The following is a 23038-nucleotide window of genomic DNA, read 5'->3' as shown; positions in this document are numbered from 1 at the left end:
AGAATATGCTGAAGGCCGGCATCCAGCCAACTTTGCAAGAACTTTCTGAAAGAAGCCTGCTCAATGTCTGTGTTCTAACACAACAAAAGGTAGAACTGAAGAAACTTTGAATCCTGTACAACCAGCCAAGTGGGTGTGTGTGAAGTTGCTATCATCCTGCTGCAAAAAAATTGCAGATTCAAGCCGAATCACCATGTGCGCATCCAAAAATCCAGAGAGCTGGCCTACACGAGAAACATCTTTCATCCCTTCTCCATCCAGCACAACTTCTCCCTTAGCCATCTGAACCACCAACTTTACTTTTCCTGTGATAGTGGGGTTGAAGCTTTAGATTACTAAAAGTAATTTAGCGTTACGTCAGGAGTAGGATCTCCTTCCATTTCAATCATGATATGAAGTATTTCACTTCTGTATTTACATATATAAATATAAGTATGAGTCAATACAGCTTGCCAAGATAATCATTCACTGTGTCATCCGGTATAAAATTGTCCTCATTTAATACTCCCGCAGTACTCCCCACAGCTGTCAACTCGTCACAGCTCTGCTGCTATCATTGATCTTTGGCCTAGGGTGTTCTGATACCAGGTACATTTATGAATCACCCTATGCTCAAACACGGAGTTTATTATGGCCAATCCATGTCTAGCACAAAAGTCCAATAATGGACGTAACAGTCGCATAGAGGGAACCCTCTTGTTCCGCTGGGAGAACTCCAACACAGCGGCACTCAGCCAGGGGCTTGTGAGTATCCCCACACCCACCCAGTGCCTCTAACCATGGGCAACTCCAGAAAAGGAGAGAATCCAGCCCTTCTCCTGGAGTTTGGTTCTAGACCCAGTGCTGTGCATAGGGTTAGGATAGGTAAAAGCGGAGCGTTCCGTAGGAACGCTACGAGGGGCGCTGGCTCATGGGAACGGTAAGTGTTAAACGGTAAACTTTTGTATACAAAACTCCATAAAAGTCAATAAAATTGTTTATAAAAGCCCTGTGGATATGTTTTTTTACTTTTCCATGTCTTTATTCCTCCATTTCCTTAAAAGATGTGTGGGGTATAGCTGGGCCACTGAACAGGTGCAACAGCGGGAATAAGTAAGTTAACAAGGTCCTCCAGCCTCCTTGGGTCTCTGCGGGCATTTGTGTGTTCGCCCGTCCCTGTGGTGAACTTGTTAAAAAGACCTTCGTAGATATGTTAAAAGTGCAGTGTTAAGAACCGACAAGATTGTATAATAAGGTTGTAAGTGCTAAAATATGGGGTTAAGAAAGAAGTGCTTTTAAAACAAGTGCTAAAATCACGCAAAAAGGGTTAGCCCCTGGATCTGGTATATTAAGTCTTTATTTCAGCACACAGAGCCGATCTAGGTACCAAAACTATTTCTAAAGTATAAAAAGCCCATCAAGAGCTAAACAGGGTGAACACATCCTGCATAAAAGAAAAGTGGGAAAGCGAGGGAAACTTTGTAATATCATTGGAGGACTGGGAAAACTTAAACGATAAGCAATGGAAATTGAGCAACTCGCTGTCTTGGAGAGAGTTTAACTGGAAAAATATGGTTAGATACTTTATAACGCCAGCACTTAAACAGTCTAAGGTGAGGCACACAGCGTGCTGGAGAGGCTGTGCGGCTGAGCAAATCATTATCATGTGTTTTGGGAGTGCTCTGAGATTCACAGCTACTGGAAGACAATCAGAGAAAGCATGGAAAAAGTAAAAAAAATTAAGATTGTTTTCAGGTCTTGTATTTGGGTAAGATGCCACCACAGTTTCTCTGCTTTTTAAAGCATACATGTTTAGAATAATGCTGGTTGCTAACAAAAAAAAGCCATTGCGAAAAAATGGCTATGTCAAGGTCCACCTACACTAGGAGACTGGTTTATTGTGATACAAGACATTTTTGTAATGGAAAAATTAAGACATATTTGAAAAATGTTGGAATGGATGGATTGAGTTTGTCAACCCATACAGATCAGACTTCAGGTAAAAAAAAGTATTGTATTGTAACCAATGTGGTTCTCTGCTGCACACAGAGTGTATTATGTAAGATATTTTGTACATGACTTGACTTTCTACTCAAATAAAAAGAAAATAATAATTAAAAGTTGGACCATTTACGCAGCCGAGTGTCCAGAGTATACAGGCGGCTGAAAATCTTCTAACTATGCCGGCAGAGATACGGTATGGGACTGAAGAAAACAACATTGTGTTTCAGCAACACCAAAGACAGAGCAATTTAGTTGAATTGCTCCTTCACTAACTCAGGTCCTAGTTAAGCTGAAACATTGTTGATGCAAGCCTTAACAACAGTACTCTCCATGGGATATTTTTTGATGAATGCGGGTAGTTTCCCATTGATGTCGGCAGGGCGGGCTCCCAGGAAGCACTTGACAGCCACCTGGCTGGAGTGGACCAACACACGCCTCACCATGGAGTCCCTTACAAAGAATGTGGAAGGGCCGGTGATCCGCAGATGACTCAGCCGAGGGAGGAGACGAAGCAGCGATGTTGTGCAACCTGGTCGTGGCAGCAGCAAACGGGCAAATGTCAGCTCCAGGGACAGAGTTTAACGGGATTGTCGTTAACAGGAGGGTGGAAGCAATTTGAGGTGGTGAGCCGCTTTGGCAAGGTTTTATTCAGAGCCATACGTGGCTAATTCTCCTTCTACCTCTGACCTGTCCAGGTGGAACAAGGAAGAGGAGGCCCTCCCCTCCGCTTGTTGCTTGCTTGTTGGGGAGTAGGCTCCTCCAGATGGCGAACAAGCTGAGATCATAGCAACCACCTGGCCAGTGAGCACCCACCAGTCCTTACATGGAGGCAGCTGGTAGCTGGAGGCAAACACCTCCTTATGGACAGCGGCCTAACCCTGGATCAGGCAGTACAGGTGACTACATAATCAACAGTCTATAATGTTACACCCCGATCTGATCACAGTCAATGATTGAGGTTAAAATTCAGAATATATCCTAACCTTTAGATAAAAACTAAATTAAGGCAGTAATAACTAAGGCCAAGCTTATAGAGAAAACAGACCACAGGAGGCAATGGAAGGAGGAAGTGTCAGACTCAGTGATGTCTGACTCAAGGTAGACAAGTAACAAATGGAGACTGACTGAGATAAACCTGCTTTATGAGGTCCAAACACACCTGATTTAGAACAATGACTGGCTGATATTCAGGGGCGATCAAACAGTGACTGTAATAAGAGAGTTTCCAGCGCCCCCTGTTGGAATAACTACTGAACAACTTCATTTATCTCACCTGACCTCTCAGTACCTTGGCCTGGGTTTTGGCCTGGTTTGGAACAGTTCAGCACCTTGGTCTATGTTTTGCCCTGCTTTTGAATGGTTCAGTACTGTGGCTGGGTTTTAGCCTGGTTTCAGCTTGGTTTAGATCATGTCAGTACCCTGGACGGGGTTTTAGCCTTGTTTGGAATGGGTCAGTACCTTGGCTGGGATGGAGTTCAGCAGGTAGTAGAGCGGGCAGAACTCTCTCAAAATGGACAGCGAGGTCGGCTGGGCCGCCATGTTTCTGCCAGAGTGGATTCAGCTGGTCCTGAAAGTCAGTTCAAAACCTCCATTTAAAAACACATATAATTAACCAGAGAAGATGTACAAACAATCACACGGCTGTACTGCAACCATGAAAATTCTGTTTCCAATTCAGCTGGAGGGAACTATGCACCAAACTTGGTTACAAAAATAACATTTTACTGTTCCCTTTTATTATCAGAAAAAGGGCTGGAAAGGATGATTACAAGGGCCCTGGGCTGACATGGGCCGTCAAAAATACTACATGAACATTAATTATTTGAGGAAATTATTTAAGGCCCCTAATATAATATTTTAGCTTCTTGAAATTTCAGAAATAAAATTATGGTGTGTTTATCCTTTTTTGCAAAAATCATCCAGGTAGCCTGTCATATCCCACCCCTCAGTACAAACATTGACTAGTTCAGTACTACCTAGCAGCACTCACGAGTCAGGAACACTGGAAACTAGCTGACAGTCTGTCTCAGTCTGTGTGTAGAGTGCCAGCGCTGTCTGTGCAGAATGTCAAACTTCAAAACCAAAATCAGGGTGCCAGAAACGGAGAGACAGGGACTGAAAGTGAGAACAGAGGGCAACGATTTTTCTCCAAGAAAGGTAAGTGCCCGTGAAAACCTACACACCCACGTCGTAATTTTGCCAATAATATCCTGGCTTATTATTGAAGCCAGTTGCAAGCTAGCTACAGTACAATAACAATATCATACAGTCATTACATTTTGTTTATTTAGCCAAAATTGAAACAATACTTTAATTGATAATCAGTTCTGCCCTTGTCATGCGGATGCAGCTCCAGCGAATCCACCATCAGTCCTCCTTAGTCCTACCAAACTCTCAGTTGAAGGAGAGGAAGGTGAGCAAACCATGGAGCTGATGATGGAAAATGCCAGTCTTTGGGGGATAATGATGATAATAATAATAATGTATTTAAGAGAATTTTAACCTCAAGTGAGATTTTCCCTGTAGTAGGCTACTTTCAGCCAAATAGTCAGAATGGCAATGGCATCGAATCACATAAAGTAGTTCCTCAGATATTATATAACCTCTGGCGGCACCCCTGTTTTTTATTCTCTGCCGACATACAATACTGGTAACGTAAAACATTACGAGCTGTTAGGATTTACTTGAGGTAACACTATTTAAACGTTTTACTTCAATAAAAGTTCAGGTTCATGATTTATTTGGTTTCTCATGCACTAGTCTGCCCTTACAAGAGTCACGGAAGGCGCAGACAGGTGGACAAACGTGAAACGTGTACAATTTCCCCCCCGGGATCAATAAATTATTTCTGATTCTGATTCTGAATAATTAAAATTTAACATAATTTTAACGACGTTTGGTGGACCAGACTTTCACCGAATTAAAGAGAACACTGTCTTAAATAGTTAGAGGTCTTATGTCATGTTTTGTAGTAAACACATTTTAGCTCAAATAAAGAGATATGTAAATTGACATTTTGCTTAATAAAGTTTGGTATAAAGAACGCCATGAACGTTCTGCTCCCTGAGAGAACTCTGCACCAAACTCGGTTAAGAAATCAGCAGTTTACTGTTCCCTTGCTCCACATCTGACAACATGCAATACTGTTAAAACAAGACATTAATTGGTTTTGGGTAGCATCATTAAGCATTCTACAATAATTTATGATTTATCTGCAGTTTCTTATGCTCTATTCTTCCCTCACGGAGGGCGGCAACGAACAGGGTGAACAAACGTAAACAGTTGAGGTTTAACATAATTTAAACGTTGTTTTGTCGACTAGACATATACCGAATTAAACAGAACAATTAACCGAGTGTAAGACAACTTACAACGTCCTTTGCAGTAAATTGATTTCAGCCAAACTTAAGAGAAATATGAAATTGACAAATTGTTTAACAGCGTTTGGTGTGACGTTGTCTCTACGGGAGATGCACCGTCAGGTTAACGTTAGCTCAGCATGCTGTTCTGAAATCTGATAGCTGACAGCAAACATCCCAAAAACAACATAATGTCATCAACAATAAACAAACATCATGTTGTTTAACGTTACTGAGTTAGTTTCTCAAACACCAGGATCCAGGCTAGCTAGCATCATATGAAACTAAACTAGCTAATTCACTGTTAGCAGGGCAAGCTAACGTTAGCAGCAGGTAGAAGACAGTGGGTCACTTACTCAGAGTTTACAGTATGGATCCCGCACAGATGTTGGTACAGATGTTTTAATTACAGCAGGATATTAAGGGTTGAGAGGTGACATCGCCCTGTCTCTCTGGCATCTTTCATACTGATACTGACCTGCTGTCAACAAACCGCGCCACCTCCTGACAGGACACAGAATAATACCCTTTAATTTCTGTTAATTTTTTCTCTTTTAATGTATTTTTACATGTTTTATTCTCTTCCAACTGACCCACTAAAGCACAGACTTTCTGTAGTTCATAGTGACTTTAATCTGTCTTCATCTGCAGCCAGAAGATCATTTCATAAATACATTAATAAATGAATGACAGGAAGCGGAAACTCAGCGACGGCTGTTTGGAAAACCTGGAAACTGGTTCTATTCTTCCATTTCCACTTTGCAAATGTAAATAATAGTTTTAAAAGGAATAGGCTAAACTGAAAAATGAAGATTACATTTGTTTAATAAGGGAGGAGTGGAATTTCTACTTAAATGCGACAATAAAATTGATAAACATAAACTACCTGTGAAATGACCAGATGTCCATAAACATGTCTCATAATTATAAATTGGCTTATAAACAAAATTTCCCTCCAGTAAATGTCACATATGGAATAACAGAAACATTCAATACATGAATAAATCTTACCTCTATAATAATGGTTTTATATTGGTGGAGGGTTAGGGTTACAACGCCCTAATGCACATGGTTGCTTCCTAACATATAATGAGTTTCAGTTACACAAATCAAAACAAATTTATATTAGATTTTATGTGAATTTTATTTAATAGAAATAGCAGCCCAAGTGTTTTTGTTCGTATTCATAAAACAACTAACGTTCAAATGTTTAATATTAAAAGTATGAGTCCGGTCCGGTGGAACATCAGATCCGGGAAGTCCGCGCTCCCGCTCCTGCTGACGGCTAAGCTAGGCTAGTACAAAACGCCTTCAGCTATCCGTTACCTGCTCCCGTTTTCACCGGTCCCGTTAATGTTGTCCTTCATCCTAGCGGAGCGTTTTATTCACCAGTACACACAGCTTTTATAACAAAGTATTTATTCGGTGATATCGATCGACGACCAGGTTGATTTGATCCACCGACTAGCCCCCAGTCTGAGCTAAGCTAACAGTTAGCCTCACAGCCAAAATGGCGGACAACGAGGATGACAGCGGTTCGATCAGAACAATAACAGCCGCGGAGTCGCCGGGGGACACGGCTCAGCCCCTCGCCGCTCAGTGCAACCAGTCCGGTGACTGTTTACCTTCAGCGTCCGCCGCTCAGATCACCCAGCCTCGGGAGAATGTATCAGCAGCAACGGCCGCCGACCAGAGCAGTCAGCCCATGGAGGGTCCCCAGACAGTGTCCGGTGCTGAGACCAGTCAGCTCGGAGAGAGTTTACCGGCAGGGTCCGGAGCTCCGCTGGCAGACTTCTTACAGAGCTGCCCAGAGGAACAGAGCATCCTGCTGGGCACTGAGTTCACCGGCCTGGGACCGGACCTGGTTAACACCACCATCATCTACGTGCAGCCAGACGGCAGTCTGGTGGAGGGCTCCGGACTGACGGCCGAGGAGCAGCAGGCTCTGATGGACCAGCTCACCAAGCAGCAGATTGTCCAGGTCTCCGACACCGAGGCCGCCCAGCTGCTCCAACAGAGCACACTTGTTAAACCCATCCCGGTCCACAACACGGCCCTGGACCCGAGTCAGCTGCAGCAGGTCATCAACCAGGTGACCAAGTCCCAGCAGCAGGTCCACATCCAGGTCCCGCAAATGCCCCTGAAGCAGCAGGTACAGGTCCCCCAGCAGGGTCTGAAGCATCAAGTCCAGCAGATCCAGGTCCAGCAGGATCTGAAGCAGCAGAAGCAGGTTTTGGTCACTCAGCAAAACGTAAAGACCACCACCCAGAACAACGCCTCCCAGCAGCTGAAGAGTGTTGCCCAGCAGGTCGCCATGCAGACCGGCAACTCAGTCCAGGTGATCCAGAAGAAGGTGAGTCAGATGTGGAGCCTGGTTAAAGATCAGTTTGGTTCATCTGGACTGTAGTGGACTCTGATCCATACTGACCTCCCTACCTGGTTCTGTTTGTGTGTCTGCACACCTGCTCTGTCATCAGAACAAGACAAAACGCATCCATCAATATTCACTTAAAGCAGTGGTCCCCAGCCTGAGGGTCGGGACCCCACAAGGGGTTTCAGAATACATCTGAGAAGTCAGGAGATGTTAATATTGAAAAGGTGAAGAGGGCACATCTGTAATCCTTCCTCTTGTCACAGTATAACTATGTCTGTCTGTCTGTCTCCTCTGTGATAACAGCAGTTAACATTTCACTGAAATCAGCTGTTTGTTCTCTGTAGCTGTTACTAACACTAGCTAAACTGTTAAATTGCAGAGGTGTTTTTGGTGTTTTTGTCAGTTACCAGACAGCTTCAGGTGCACCACCACCTACTTCTGGACTGGAGGAGGGCCAAGTTACATGTAGGCCAGAAAACAAAGATGGACTGTAATCAGATTTGTGACCAACAGAAACATAGATATGTGACTGAGTGTAAGTTAAAGTCTCAAATCTCATCTGGATTAGTGCTGAACAATTAATCGAAATGTTATAAAAAGTACAATATCCACATCGCAGGAGCTGCGATTTCTTGATGAAGGTAAAATGTCACAACATCCCATCATAAACGAAGCGCGCTACAGAGACAGAGCCCCGGCTTACTCATCATATTCTCCAGACGTAAGGGAACATGCTTGTTTGGTACAGACCCCAAAAATCACATCGCCATCATTTTTATATATATTTTTATTTATTTATTTATTTTTTGCATATTGTTCAGCTCTAGTCTGGATTTTATCAGATATGAGAAAAGTGGAAATGGGGCCTGAAAACCGAACAGTGGACTGAAACCAGTGTGACATTGATCCAGATTAGTGTGGACCTGGTCTGAATTTACAGGACCACTTCCATCTGAGTCACAGAGATTTAATCTAACTTTTATTCTATAATCAGCACTTCATAAATCATATTTAACATTTAGAACTTTGACAGAATCAATTAAACAGAAAAGTGTTTTTAAGTTTTATTCTGTCCTTTGAAGATCATTGGATTAAATCACACCCGAGTCCATTTAGTAGCTGTTCTGGAGCTTCCAGTTTTATCACATGATCTTTTTGAAGAAACAATGTTTTATCCTCAGATCCTGATCTCTTTATCATGAAGCAGCTGTGTCACAAGTTTGATCTCTGAGTTTTCATCAGGTTTCTGGTTTTCTGTCCTTTTAGTTGGAGCCCGTCAGGATCCAGATCCAGGTTCCCCCCAAACAGGAAGTGAAGCCCAGCTCCGCCCTCCAGCAAAAGAGCGTAGCTGTCAATCATCCGCAAGTGAAGCTGTCAGCCAATGGCAGCGTGAGCAGTGCTCAGATCATCCACATCCAGCCTGTGGTTGGTCAGCAGGGTCAGCAGTTCTTCCTGCAGCAGAGCCCGGGGGACCCCCCCATTCAGCTGCTGCTGCAGAGCCCCACCCCTGTCGTTGGATCTCTGCTCCCATTGGTCCACAAGCTTACAGGCCAGACGACATCAGCAGGCAATGCCGCTAGTCCAGGTCAGAAACCTGCAATGTCCCCCATCAGAATCCAGACCTCCTCTATTGTTAAGACCCCGTCCACCTCCACTGCTAAAACTGCAAGCGTCCCGCTAATTAAAACGCCCACTAACAGCACGACAACAGCCGCCAGTAAGAGCCCTGTTAAACCACCTGCAGTCATCACGGCGGTCCCAGCACAGGCCGCCACTCCTGCTGCTGCCCGACCCGCCACAGTAGCCCCACCCTGTGTGACCCCGCCTCCAACAGTGAAGGACAGAGATAGGGAAAAGGAGAAGGAGAAGAAGGTGAAGAAAAGAGAAAAGAAGGCAGTGAAGGTCCAGACCAGATCCGGTCGAGTGTCCAGACCACCGAAGTACAAAGCCAAAGACTACAAATTCATAAAGACAGAGGACCTGGCCGACAGCCACCAGTCTGACTCTGATGACTATTCCGACATGAGCGTGGAGGAAGAGGAAGGGGAGGGCGGGAGGAAGGATGGCCTCGTCCCTGGCGCCTCCCCCTCCCCCTCCCTCACCTACAGCCACAAGTCCCGGTCCTACCGCTGCCAGACCTGTGACAAGGCCTACATCGGTCCCGGAGGCCTGAATCGGCACTACAAACTAAACCCGACCCACGGAGAGCCTGATCTGCCCGGCAACCCACCTTGCAACACACCACGCCCCCTCAGAGATGACAGCCAATCACAGGAGATGACAGCAGGAGGTGTCAGGGAGGAGGAGGAGAGGAAGAAGGAGGACAAACCTGTTGCCACCGCAACAAACAGAGTAAGAGACCCATCCACCAATCAGAGCTCAGATCTGGAGGGAAGATTATATTAGTTATTTACTGTGTGATTAACGGACTAATTATTTAGTTGTTATGAGTAGTTAACGCCTGTCTAACTCGTCAATTATTAACTAGTTTACTTTCTGTTTTTAGGTGGAGGGGGGTCCAGCAGCAGCTGTAGGACTCAGGGGCCTCCATCACCGGGGCCCAGGCCGGCCCCGAGGACGAGGGAGAGGCAGAGGCAGGGGGCGGGGTCGAGGGCGGGATCGATCACTGGGACCGCCTCCTAAGGTGAGACCACTTCAAATTGGATTTTTATTGAACATTTTGAATGTAACCACTGAAGATCCAGTCAGGTCCCACAGTTAACCAAACTGTACAGTCCATTACAACAGTCCAGTACCACTGTCCTACAGGACAGTAAATTAGAGTTTCTCTATAAACACTGTGCATCTTTTGGTTGTGCATAATTGTATGTTGCAGTTCTAAAGCTATTATGTCCAAATAAGAAACTTAGAAACTTAACTTTGACTTTAACTCAGGTAAATAAGTGGTTAATCTGATTGTTCGATTCTCTCAGGTGACGGCAGGCCTCGTCAGTAGGCGGGGCCGTCGTGGTCGACCGCGGAAGCTCGCAATCACCACGGTAACTGCAGAGCAGCAGGCAGAGAGGAGACGAGACCGGCTGCAGGAGGTAAGAAGAAGGAAGTGGAGACGAGGACTTTCAAAGTAAAGTTTTTCTTTACAGACATGATGTAGGGATCATGACGGATGTTCATGACGATTGTGTGTTGTTTACAGCTGGTGGAGCAGTGTGAGGATGAGGAGCTGATGGACATCGTTCTTCCTCGTTTGACCAAAGTGTTGAGTCTGTGGGAGATGCTGTTGGCAAAGGTACACACATACTGTGTGTGTGTGTACCTGTGAGTGTTTCTGGGGGCCGGGCCTCACTGATTACTGTACAAAAACACAACTTTATAACTTTATTCACTGTTTTTTGTGAAACTCGATCATTTTGTCCTGATGGACAGCTTTAAAGTAAACGCTAACTGCTGCTAACTGTAGCTGTCGTTTGCTCAGTTAGCTCAGAGGAGATTTACAGGCCAAGAGTCAGATGGGTAGAGTCAGCTAGCTAAGATATGTATATATATATGTATGTATATGTATATATGTGCGTATATATATATATATATGTATATATGTGTATATGTATGTATATATGTATATATGTGTATATGTATGTATATGTGTATATGTATGTATATATGTGTATATGTATATATATATATATATATATGTATATATATGTGTATGTATGTATGTATGTGTATATATATGTAGGACTGAGAGGGCCGCTAGCTTCACAGCTAACTAGCTAACGGCAGCTACAGTTAGCAATAGTTAGCGATTACTTTAGCAACAAGTAAAACCATCTGTCCATCAAGAAACTAACCAACTTTCCTTCACAACAGAAAAAGCACTTTCTGTGAGACAAACTGAACAACCTGAGTAGTAAAGAGTCGTCTTGAGCAGAGCGGCAGAATAACTCCGACAGACAGAGCAGGTGGTGATGCGTCCCTCTTCTTCGTGGGCCTGCTGTCACTGCTGTGTCTGGAGCAGATGACCATATAAAGACATCTGTGCCTATCTGAAATCAGCTTGACAACAAAGTAAAAAAAAATGTTGGAAGCGTGTTCAGAACAGTCTGAAGCTTTCTGCTCAGAGGGATTCATTTTACATACATTTACCTCCATTATCTGAATCTTTGGCAATGTTAAATGTGAATATCCAACATTGTAACATTATATATATATATATGACAGAAAATATGGAAAAGCATAATAGGTCCCCTTTAAATTTAGCTGCAGCACTGTCAGATAGACATCTATGGATGTTTGGGGGGTGTAGTCCAGTACTATGAACTCAGAAATAATGGTCAGATAAAAAAGGAATCTGTGGTGCATCTTTTTTACTGCAGTCACCGAGAAGACAAACTATTTTGGGTCCTCTGGCTCTTTCAGGTGGAGCGCAGCGGTCCATCTCGGACTCTGTTTCCAGACATTTACCGTGAGTTTGAGTCCCTGCAGGCTCAGGTGAGACAGGCTGCTCAAGATTACATCATCAGCCCACAGGGCGGAGCTATGCCACTGGAGGTCAGGAACATCGAGGTGAGAACTTCTACTTCTACTACTCTGGAGGTCAGAAAGATTCTGCTGGTTGTATGTAGCAATATACAGGTTGCCAGGTCTGTGTACTGTACTGTGTGTTTCAGGTTGCCAGGTCTCTGGGGATCCTGGATGAGGTGAACAGGATGAAGGTGGTTCCTGGAGCGTCTCACAGCTCCAGTGTGACCAATAAGAACGTCCGATACATGGAGGTAAACACACCATCAGCACAGTTGGGTTCTGAGAGCAGGATTCAGGTTTGGTCTGGCTCCAGTCTGGATCTGGTTCCTGTTTGCTTACCTTCACACTTGTGTCTTTAGAGTATCTTGTTAATGTGTTTGCACATCAGAGCTTGATTTCAAGGACCTGGATCTGTTACTGTTGTACTCTGATAGAAACCAGGACTCTGTGGCAGCTAAACACCTGATCCAGGTTCAGTCTGATTCAGTCAGAAACTCTGTTTCCCAGAATTCCAAGATGCTGCCTCCTTCAAAGAGATTCAAGATGGAGAACAGCGTTCCGGTTCACCAGAATGGCATTGAGACGCCCAGAACGGGTACAACTACTGCATAAGTACTACATACTACTGAATCAGTACTGTAGTTGATATTTTGTGTCTTCCCAATTTTTTTTCCCAGATGGGACTATAGTGACCCCTGTGACTTCCTCTCTGAAGCCCTGCTCGGTCTCTGTGTCTCCTTTGGTGATTCCAACTGGATCCAAACTACTGACCACCACTGATGACTCCACCTCCAGGTGAGTTGGTCCTGCTCCCTGTCCTCTGAGGGTACAGGTAGAACAGGTGATCATATTGGAGACATGTTGTTAAAGGTCCAAAGCCGTTCCCCAACTTTTTGGTATGTAGTGTGTCTGATCTGGTCTCCTGAGGTCTGAATGTGTTTCTCTGGTCTCTTAGCTCCTCTGGCTCCACCTCTGCCAAGACCCCCTCGACCCAAGCTCCTCCCCCTGTCACGCCCATGGAGGTGACCCCAGGTGAGGATCAGGGGCAGGGGCCTCTGCAGACCAACGCCCAGGTGGAACCTCTGCCAGCAAGCCAGGACCAGGTCCTGAGCACTAGTGACATCACAGCCCAGATGAAGGAGCTGGAGAAAGCTTTGGGTTCAAGTCCGGAGACCACCGCAGACTCAAAGAAGCCTCATTCCAGCACCACCCAGACAACTGAGTCCAGCTCAGTCCAGACTCTGGCTTCCTCTCAGCTTCAGCAGAGGGACTCCTGCCAGTCCGAGTCCGGCTCCTGCGAGCCCAAAGAGCTGCAGGAGGGTCAGGAGATCTACATCCAGACCGAGGGGCTGACTGTCCAGCTGGCAGAGCCCGGATTAGATCGGATCATGATAGTCAACGGGCCGGACGGCACCACCATGCACATCCAGACACCTGAGGGGGTCCCCCTGGAGGCGGTCCAGGCCCTGCTGGGTATCGAGGCTTCAGACGGAGCCAAAGCTCCTCGGTGAATGACTGAGCAAGACCAGAACTTGACCTGAACCACATCACACTGACGGGTAGAGGGAGCATAAACACACCTGTCAATCTGAACATGAGATACCGAGTTGGATTGGACAGAGTTGAACCATGTTTCCTGTAGCGCCCCCCTCAGGACAAAGTGTACAATATAACTGTGGGTGTAATGAGCACAACAGCCTGTAGGGGGCCATAACAAACCTGCAGACTGCTGGTTTGTGGTTTCAGGTGTTTCTGTTAGCTCCGCCCTGTTGTTTATGTTTCAGATGAACGCCTGAGGACAAACTGTCTTCATCAGACTGAAACCAGAGCGAGGCTGCCATCTGTAGCCGACTTTAAGGCTCCTCGTGGCCTAATGATCTCCTTTCCTTCATAGATTTTCTTTTTAAAGTGATGCTCATATCTAATATTTAAAGAGAAACATATCAAACCATTATCTGAAGATCAACAGTGCAACCTGAGCTCAGGTTAACAGATTCAACATCTAAATATGAGCGACAATATTATAACGAGATAATCAGTTTGTGAGTATGTATTGTCCTCTCTGGGCTTCCGTACTTGGCAGTGATGAACAGTCTTATTTATTGTCTCAGTTCAGCTCATTGTTTGATTGTTTTTTTCATCTCTCACCTGTGATGATGTCAGTGGCCGCTCCTTAGGAGGAACCTGATCTTCTGGTTTTTAAGGAATCTGGAGTGATTGTAAATTTGTAAACTTGTTTTTTTTTTTTTCAGTGTTTCCATATTTGGATGCGTTGGTCATTTAAAAATAGAAACTGATTAGTTGGCTGTTTATATGTAGATAAATATGAAAAACAAAGTTTAAAAAAAGTTGCACTATTTTATTACTTTTTATAAAATTTCACAGCAAAACTTTTTCCAAACGTAAACTGAACGTTTGTACTTTTGGAGAAACGATGAGAGGACGGACTGAAAAGAGTTTGGAGGAAATTAAACTTGACTGATTTGTCATGTTGATCGTTTGAGTGCTGAAAGCATTAAACACATTTCAATAAACTGAGGTGACAAACTCAACTCTGTTGAATGATTTCACATGTCACAAAGATCTGTTCTTCACCATATTTCTAAAATTGTTCAGAGATGTTTTACGTTAACAGTCTGCGGCTCATTTAGTAAAAAGCATCATGGTGGGAATTTACTTTCTGAACTACATTTACGTTCCCTATCATTACCTTTGGGTTACTCCCCATCAGGTTTTGTTAAGATACTGTGAACTCAAGCATGTCATGAAAAGATTGTCACAGGAATGTTTCGTGGTATCTGCAGTTTCTCATGTTAACAGATACTTTCAGTATTTGTATTTCCTGAAAAGTGAATATTAGCTGAAGGAAAACTGCAGCATTTCTTCTGCTGCTTCAGAGATGTCAGAAACAAATACATTTTACTGTTAGAGTCAGCAACAAATGAAAGACATTATTTATTGTTTATAAATGTTTAAATAATTATGAATAATGATAAACATTCACATTGAATTTCAGGCTTCAGAGACTCGAGCGGCTCTGACAGAAGCAGACCTGAAGACTAAAGATAACCGATAAGAGACTTTCCCCTCGTCTGTCCATCAGCTGATTCCCTGAGTTCACCTGCAGCCTCAGGAAGTAGATCCACCTTCTGCTAAAAACACTACATCTCCTTTTAACAGTTCTGTTTCTACACCTGACACCAAGAAAGCAGATATGTAATCAGGCAGTTTGTCCCTGTCTCCAGTCTCTAGGCTTAGTTAGGCTAACTCCTGAACTCTCAAAGATGACCCTAACGTTGATCACATGACTCTGGAGGACAGATTACATCAGAGTGCGCGGTGTCCGGTCTCCAGCAGTAGAGCCTCCAGGATCAATCTCACGTGGGGGTGGGTGAAGGGCTGGTGCAGCCAGCAGGACAGGTAGACCATGCAGAGGTCAGAGGTTGGAGTGTGGGCGAGTTCCTGCAGGATTGACTGCTTCAACTTAAGCTCCTGACTGAAGGACTGCAACAGTACACGAGAAGACTCCTCTGAAACAAGAAGAAACATCAGACACCGGAAGACTCCTCTGAAACAAGACATTCAATTCAATTTTATTTATATAGAGCCAAATCAGAACAGAAGTTATCTCAGGGCACTTTTCATAGAGCAGGTCAAGATTTTATTTAAACAAAAGACAACGATCTCTATGTGCACAGTTACATTCAGGAACATGGCAGGTTTAATGCCACTCCAGAGGAGGACAGACTTTGTTGTGTGAGCTAGGTGACATTGAGAATTAGGTTAATTTTTTGTTTTACTGTCCCATCTAGGAGGATGTAAGGCACGTACTTGTTATTAAAATGCCCTCCATTTATGTTGATTCCTTTGTGCTGGTGTTTCAGGAAAGGAACATTTTTTTGTAGCAGATTTTATTTGTCAAGCTTGAGAGAGAAGGCAGAATATTTTGATGGAGACCAAGCTGTAAAATAATCTGTAATTTGAAAGAAATTACTGCAACTGTTGGGCACTTAAAAGAAAAGAAAATCAATAAATATTATTTACAGAGACCCAACATCTCCCACCATGAGCACGCAAAAACTTCCCATAACAGACAGAGACCTTGAACAGAACCGGACTCTGGGCGATCAGTCATCTGCCTCGACCGGTGGTGGTCTCTTTGGCAGGAGGAAAGAGAACATCTGCTGACATCACTCAGCAGGTGAGTCTGCTGACATCACTCAGGTGAATTGCAGTGAACAGGTAAACTCACCGAAGTGTTTGGTGTTCCAGCCGTGAAACAGAGGAAACTTTCTTCCTTCACGTCCAAACTGAAACTCCTCCAGATCCTGAACGCCTCGCTGTGATGTCATCAGACGCTCCATCTTCGTCACCACGACGACCTGACAGGAAGAAGAAGACAAATGCTGATCAACATCAGAAACAAGACAAACTGACACGTTTAAAGTCTGACAGTTTTTTCCAATTGCAAACTCACATTTCTCTAAACAGTTCATGTTTTCCAAACTCTTCACACAGTCAGCACAACAGTTCATCTCACATCCAAACTGCACTAATGCAACCAAAACACTTCATCTGAGGATCAACTCTGGTACCAGAACACTGACAGCAACTCATTATATACTGACCATAAAAGCCACTAACAAAAAGGAAGCACTACAATTAGTATCACTGTTATCTTTGAAGTATGTTTTTATGCTATGTACTTATTTATTTATTTAGCATAAACCACAATTCCATTACAACAAAAGAAAGGTCACTTCTTTATTGCATGGATTGTATTGCCTCACAGTCAATGTCACAGAGATGAATTAGAAACACCGCAATATGCTTCAATAGACTGAAGTATTTGTCATTTTGCAGACTAATTTCCAGACTAATTCCAAGTTTAGTAGTTTAGTTTGCACTAAATGAAACTAAAGTAATTCCAGTAATGCAATACAAAAATCTACATATTCCCTATACATTCTTGTATCATTGCACTTTGTAAACTTGATGTTTGCTATCATTTGTTGTCCATACTGTCTTTGATGCTGTCATGTGTACAGTATGTTTATTGTTACTTATTTTTGATAATGTATTCTGCTGTTTTGCCCTTTATTGAGCCATATATTCCTATAACCCTCAGCAGTAATGACTTCATGAGCTTCTTTAATGATAAAATTCTAACTATTAGAGACAGAATTGATCACTTCCTGTCTTAAGGTGGTATCTTACCTTCAAACACAGGAATCTCAGAAACAGCTGTAAAACCTGATATATATTTAGATAGCTTTTCTCCCATTGACCTTCATCAAATTACTAAAACCATCTCTTCATCTAAGCCATCAACTTGTCTCTTAGACCCCATCCCAACCTGGCCGCTTAAAGAGGTTTTACCTTTAGTCAGCACTTCTTTACTAGACATGATCAATCTGTCTTTATTAACAGGCTACGTACCACAGTCCTTTAAAGTAGCTGTAATTAAACTTCTTCTTAAAATGCCCACTCTTGATTCAGAGGTTTTAGCCAACTATAGACCTATATCTAACCTTCCCTTTCTCTCCAAGATTCTTGAGAAAGCAGTCGCCAACCAGCTGTGTGATTTTCTACATGACAATACGTTGCTTGCGGACTTTCAGTCAGGTTTCAGAGCTCATCATAGCACAGAGACAGCACTGGTGAAAGTTACAAATGACCTTCTAACTGCATCAGACAAAGGACTTGTCTCTATACTTGTTTTGTTAGACCTTAGTGCTGCATTCGACACCATCGACCATCATATCCTATTACAGAGACTGGAACATTTAATTGGAATCAAAGGAACCGCTCTAAGCTGGTTCGTATTTATCAGATCGAACTCAGTTTGTACATGTTAACATGAGTCCTCCATGTACGCCAAAGTCAGTCATGGAGTTCCACAAGGTTCTGTGCTTGGACCTATACTATTCACCTTATATATGCTTCCTTTAGGAGATATTATTAGAAAACACTCCATACATTTTCATTGCTATGCGGATGATACCCAGCTATATTTATCAATCAAGCCAGAAGAACCTCATCAGTTAGCCAAGCTCCAAGCATGCCTTAAGGACATAAAGACCTGGATGACCTTAAATTATCTGATGTTGAACTTGGACAAGACAGAAGTTATTGTTCTTGGCCCTGAACACCTCAGAAACACAGCATCTAAGGATATTGTTACCCTAGATGGCATTGCCCTGGCCTCCAGCGCCACCGCGAGGAATCTCGGAGTTGTCTTTGATCAGGACATGTCCTTTAACTCCCACATAAAACAAACTTCAAGGACTGCCTTCTTTCACCTCTGTAACATTGCAAAAATCAGCAAGATCCTGTCTCAAACAGATGCTCCAGATGCTCCAGAATGTTGCGGCACATGTACTGACAGGAACCAGGAAAAGAGATCATATTTCTCCTGTATTAGCTTCGCTGCACTGGCTCCCTGTAAAATTTAGAATAGAGTTTAAAATCCTTCTCCTGACCTACAAAGCTCTTACTGGTCAGGCACCATCATATCTTAAAGAGCTCATAGTACCCTATTACCCCATAGAGCACTGCGCTCCCAGAATGCAGGGCTGCTTGTGGTTCCTAGAGTCTCCAAAAGCAGAACAGGAGCCAGAGCCTTCAGCTATCAAGCTCCCCTCCTGTGGAATCGGCTCGCAGTTTGAGTCTGGGAGGCAGACACACTCTCTACTTAAATAGTAGGCTTAAAACTTTGCTTTTTGATAAGGCTTATAGTTAGGGCTGGCTCAGGCCTGCCTGGACCAGCCCCTAGTTATGCTGCTATAGGCCTAGACTGCTGGGGGACTTCCCATGATGCACTGAGCTTTCCTCCTCTCCCTCTCCATCTTTACACATTCATCTCCCTCCAATGCATGTTACTAACTGTATATCTTTCCCGGAGTTTCTTTGTGCTTTGTTGTTCCTGTGGATCGTGGTCCTGGCACGCCTGGCTGCTGCCGCCATGGGCCTGCTTGACTCTCATCCCTACGGTTATTATGTTTAGTCGTAGTTCTGTTACTATTAAAGCTGTTATTGCTATTATTAATCTCAGCTATTATTACAGATGTAACTACTATTATCAGTCATATTTCCATTATTATTATAAATATAGCTGCTATTTCTACTGCTAGTGCTGCCATACATCTCTGCCTGTCTGCTTGTCTGCCTGTCTGTCTGTGTCTCTACGTCTATCTCTCTCTCTCTCTCTCTCTCTCTCTCAAACCCAACCAGTCAAAGCAGATGACCCCCTCCACACCTAGAGTCTGGTTCTGCTCGAGGTTTCTGCCTCTTAAAAGGAAGTTTTTCCTTGCCACTGTCGCCAAAGTGCTTGCTCATGGTGGGAACTGTTGGGTCTCTGTAATAACATTATAAAGAGTCGGTCTAGACCTGCTCTATTTGTAAAGTGTCATGAGATGACTTTTGTTGTGATTTGGCGCGATATAAAATAAAATTTAATTGAATTAAATTTAATTTAATTTAATTAAAGATTTATTGAACTGAATTCATACAAAGCCACTATGGGCTCAAAAGGTAGAAAAATAAATTGATATGAAAATCAGAGCCGACAGATCGGGGGAAAATATCTGGAGGAGCTCTCAGTAGAGATGCATCATGGGAACAATCAGACTTCCTGTATGGAGCTCTGATCTTCAGAACTAAAGTCAGCGCCCTGCGGTTGTTTGCCTCCTCCAACCAGTGAGGTTTCAGTTTCCATCCACATCTGTCCAGACTCATATAATCATCATCTGTAGCGAAGACTGAAGGAACTGAATTAAAAAGGTATAAAGTGTATTTTCTGGCTGAATGGAATTTATCACCATATTGATGATACATATGTATATATGACTCCAGTGAATATACACACACAGCTGATCTCCCGATTAAAACAAAAGGTCACTGAAGTTAAACTTCCTCCTCAGTTAAATGAAGTCACCATTTTGTCGATGACGTCCTGCAGTTTGCAGCATTCGTCCTGCAGCTCTGCAGCTCCACTTGTCTGCTGCAACTTCATGTCTGCTGATGAAGATGATGAAGGTGAGGAAGACTTGTCCACCAGCAGCAACTGATCGCTCTGAGAACTGAACAGAGAAAAGTGATAAAAAATATAAATCCACATCCTCCAACAGGTCAAAGTGAACAGGAAGTGAGGTCACACCCTGATAAGTATTCTAATGAGGGTTTCCAGACGTTACATGTCAGTGATCCACAGACAGGAAGTCCCACAAGTGAAGCTCCTGACCAGGTATCATCATACAGGAAGTCATACAGAGTGTTAACAGGCTGACTGGGGTTAGGAAGAATCCTGAAAGAATCAGATTCAGTTAACCAGGTCGAACCCTCCAACTGCTCTCTCTGAACAGAGACGGTGCGACACCCCAATTGACAGTTTCCCTTTACTGACCCTTTTTTTTTTTTTTTTTTTACTTTTTTTGTTGCTTTTTACACTAAAAGCCTTCAGTGTCTCAGAGGGAGCGTTCACTGACAGTGATGTCACTTGAGTCAGCATCGGTTGAAGACTACAAGTCTGAAACTGAGAACAATCTGTTGGTGTGGAGTTGGAAAGAAGTGAGCTGACCAGACCTCTGTAGCTGCTGCTCATCTACCACACAACTGTCAGAAGAAGAGGTGCATTGTGGGTAATGTAGGACCCTCTTAAAGAATTAAACAAACCTAAACTAATTAAACTAAACTAAACTAAACTAAACTAAACCAATTCATCTAATGTAATTCAACTAATTAAACTAACCTAAACTAACCTAAACTAACCGTGTCAGTCTCATGTTGACGATGTTTCCTGCCACGTTGAATCCGTCCTCGTTGAGTTTTCCCCACCTCATCATCAGGTTGTGCCAGTCGGCTGTGTTGTCTCTGATCTTTCGGGCACTTCCTGTGACAGCAGAGCACTTCCTGTTTGCTGAGGTCACTGTGATGTCACCTGACTGCCCTGAGAGGCAGGGAGACATACAGACATTTATATATTTACAACAAAAATTATTTGTTTTTATAGTTTTCTTGTCATGAAAAAGACAAATATCATGAGTGTCTACGTTCATATAATTAAAAAATCAGGTTAACAGTTTGATGTTGGAGAAATTAGACTTGTGTACTCAGATTAGAACGTGATGAATTTAACATGATGAATGATCATTTATGGGAAGTCAAAAGCCATAAATACCCTCTATTCCTCATTATCCAAAAAAATTATACAAGTATGAAAAGTAAAAAGACTCGGTATGCAGAATGGCACCTGACAGGATCGGTCAGGGTCTAATGTTAATTAATGTTCTGTGTTCTTCTACACATCCAAACGGCCACACACACACACACACGCACACACACAGTCCTGGTTCATACACGGACACTGTTTGGAGTGAAGCAGCCGTCCTCCTGATAAATCCTGAACCATCAGTCTTCAAAAAATATTTCAGGAGCTAAAAGTTTACTCTGTAGAGTTTCCTCTGTCCTGTCAGTACAGTTTTTAGTAGACCGGAGGGAATTCTTACCGGCATTTGTCAACCGGGTCACGGTGTTTCGGTTTGAGGAGTGACCCTACTAACTGGCGACTTTCAGCCGATTGCGTCTGTTGTCGTAGTTACGACAACAACGACAGCTGTTGAAAGCAACTTGTTTTCAACAAATTCCGTAACAACAAGCAACGTTCAAAATGTAACTGAGTGTCAGTACGTGACACGTTTCTCTCAACTCAGTGTGTTTTGATGAAAAACTAAAAAAATATCTTTCTGTTTTCAACAGCTGCCGTAACTACGAAAACAACTGACGCATTCGGCTGAAAGTCGCCAGTTAACAGGGTCACTCGTTAAACCGGTCCTTTTCCCCACTCCACTGCCTTTACGTGCAGGAGCAGCCACCAGGAGCTGCTGCACCCCCAGCACCCGCGACTACGGGTGAACCCGCATAATGCTAATCCTGAAAGGGTGAAAGGACTATACCGCCAGTGAGTTACTGTCAAATAACACTTTGTTCAGTCCTTGTTGGAGCGTTAACGTTACAACACCTAACTGCAAGCAGCTCGGGAAGGTCTGCGTGTCAGAACCAGACCAACCAATTACATTCCAGAGATTCCTACAACGTATTCAGACACTTCCGTTTCATCAGTCAACTATAAATCAAGTTTATATTTATTTATTTACACATATATATTTTACATGTATTGTTACAAATTGTATTTTGATCAAACTAGGCTGGGTGGGCCAGTGAGCAATGTGGGTGGGTTCATCTTCAGATTAATATCGATTAATGAATCCGTTACAGTAACACCCGACAGAGCTGTGGATCGATTATCGATCACGAGATCAGTCGGCAGATATTCACTCACCTTCCATCTCATCAATAAATCCTCACAGCTCACGTAGATTATCAACCTTGCACTTCCTGCTCCTGCTCTTCTTCTTCTTCTTCTTCTTCTGTGGTAGAGCTCCTCCTCAGCGAGTCAGCGCCTCCTGCTGATTGATCACTTTATCTTCACTCTGTTCTTCTCCTCGTCCTCCTCCTCCTCCTTCTTCTCTTCCTAGTTCTTCTTCTTCTTCTTCTTCTTCTTCTTCTTCTTCTTCAGCGTCCATTTCTTTTAATGTTGTTTCAAACAGTGTCTTCTGTTTTATTCACTTTATATAAAATCTCGATAAATAAATATCTGACAGGGTTGATATTGACCATCTCTCATTATCTGACATTTCATTCATGTAAATTAAAAGAAACAGTTTTCATTTTCAAACAGCTTCTCTCTCTCTCTTTCTATGTATATAATAATAATAATAACAATAACAACAACAATAATTATGGTCATTGTTATTGTTGTTGTTATTATTATTATTCTTGTTAT

At 43.2% G+C, this 23038-nt stretch overlaps 3 protein-coding genes across 4 annotated transcripts in view; 1 reads left to right on the top strand and 2 right to left on the bottom strand.

Annotated features, from left to right (window-relative positions):
• tecpr2 (tectonin beta-propeller repeat containing 2) overlaps nt 1–5978 on the bottom strand; it is a 38183-nt gene extending 32205 nt beyond the window's left edge. The window contains exons 1-3 of the mRNA XM_070920493.1: nt 5936–5978; nt 5699–5846; nt 3442–3550 (exon numbers count right to left, since the gene is read on the bottom strand). Of these exons, the coding sequence (XP_070776594.1) occupies nt 3442–3522 (81 nt within the window). The 5' untranslated portion in view covers nt 3523–3550; nt 5699–5846; nt 5936–5978. The remainder of the gene's footprint in view (nt 1–3441; nt 3551–5698; nt 5847–5935) is intronic.
• Nucleotides 5979–6852: 874 nt separating this feature from the next.
• On the top strand, nt 6853–14747 carry znf839 (zinc finger protein 839). Its single transcript, XM_070920776.1, has 10 exons — nt 6853–7695; nt 8983–10068; nt 10223–10360; nt 10650–10763; nt 10871–10963; nt 12091–12237; nt 12342–12446; nt 12703–12790; nt 12873–12990; nt 13151–14747. Exons 1-10 carry the CDS (start codon nt 6853–6855, stop codon nt 13704–13706), a joined length of 3288 nt encoding a protein of 1095 aa, XP_070776877.1. The 3' UTR covers nt 13707–14747.
• Nucleotides 14542–22612, bottom strand: cinp (cyclin dependent kinase 2 interacting protein). 2 transcript variants are annotated; one of them, XM_070920653.1, is made up of 5 exons: nt 22535–22612; nt 20965–21142; nt 20132–20276; nt 16448–16577; nt 14542–15725 (listed from the first exon to the last, which is right to left on the bottom strand). In XM_070920653.1, exons 1-5 carry the CDS (start codon nt 22539–22541, stop codon nt 15523–15525), a joined length of 663 nt encoding a protein of 220 aa, XP_070776754.1. In that variant the 5' UTR covers nt 22542–22612; the 3' UTR covers nt 14542–15522. The 2 variants fall into 2 exon arrangements, with proteins under 2 accessions (XP_070776754.1, XP_070776755.1); XM_070920654.1 differs by lacking the exon at nt 22535–22612 and adding an exon at nt 21702–21801.
• Nucleotides 22613–23038: the final 426 nt, after the last annotated feature.

Source organism: Enoplosus armatus, chromosome 15 (genome assembly GCF_043641665.1).
Source record: "Enoplosus armatus isolate fEnoArm2 chromosome 15, fEnoArm2.hap1, whole genome shotgun sequence".
In the NCBI taxonomy this organism is placed as follows: Eukaryota; Metazoa; Chordata; class Actinopteri; order Centrarchiformes; family Enoplosidae; genus Enoplosus; species Enoplosus armatus.
The sequence above is the reverse complement of the archived record's forward strand: the minus strand, read 5'-3'. Positions and strand labels throughout refer to the sequence as shown.

Excerpts from the sequence above, each read along its gene's own strand:
- znf839 (XM_070920776.1), top strand. The coding sequence starts at position 6,853 with ATGGCGGACAACGAGGATGACAGCGGTTCGATCAGAACAATAACAGCC. Across the intron at positions 12,238-12,341 it reads TGGAGGTCAGGAACATCGAG|GTTGCCAGGTCTCTGGGGAT; the intron begins GTGAGAACTTCT and ends TGTGTGTTTCAG. Across the intron at positions 12,447-12,702 it reads AGAACGTCCGATACATGGAG|AATTCCAAGATGCTGCCTCC; the intron begins GTAAACACACCA and ends TCTGTTTCCCAG.
- cinp (XM_070920653.1), bottom strand. Across the intron at positions 20,277-20,964 it reads GTCAACATGAGACTGACACG|TTCTCAGAGCGATCAGTTGC; the intron begins GTTAGTTTAGGT and ends TTCTCTGTTCAG. Across the intron at positions 15,726-16,447 it reads CTGGAACACCAAACACTTCG|AGGAGTCTTCTCGTGTACTG; the intron begins GTGAGTTTACCT and ends TTCTTGTTTCAG.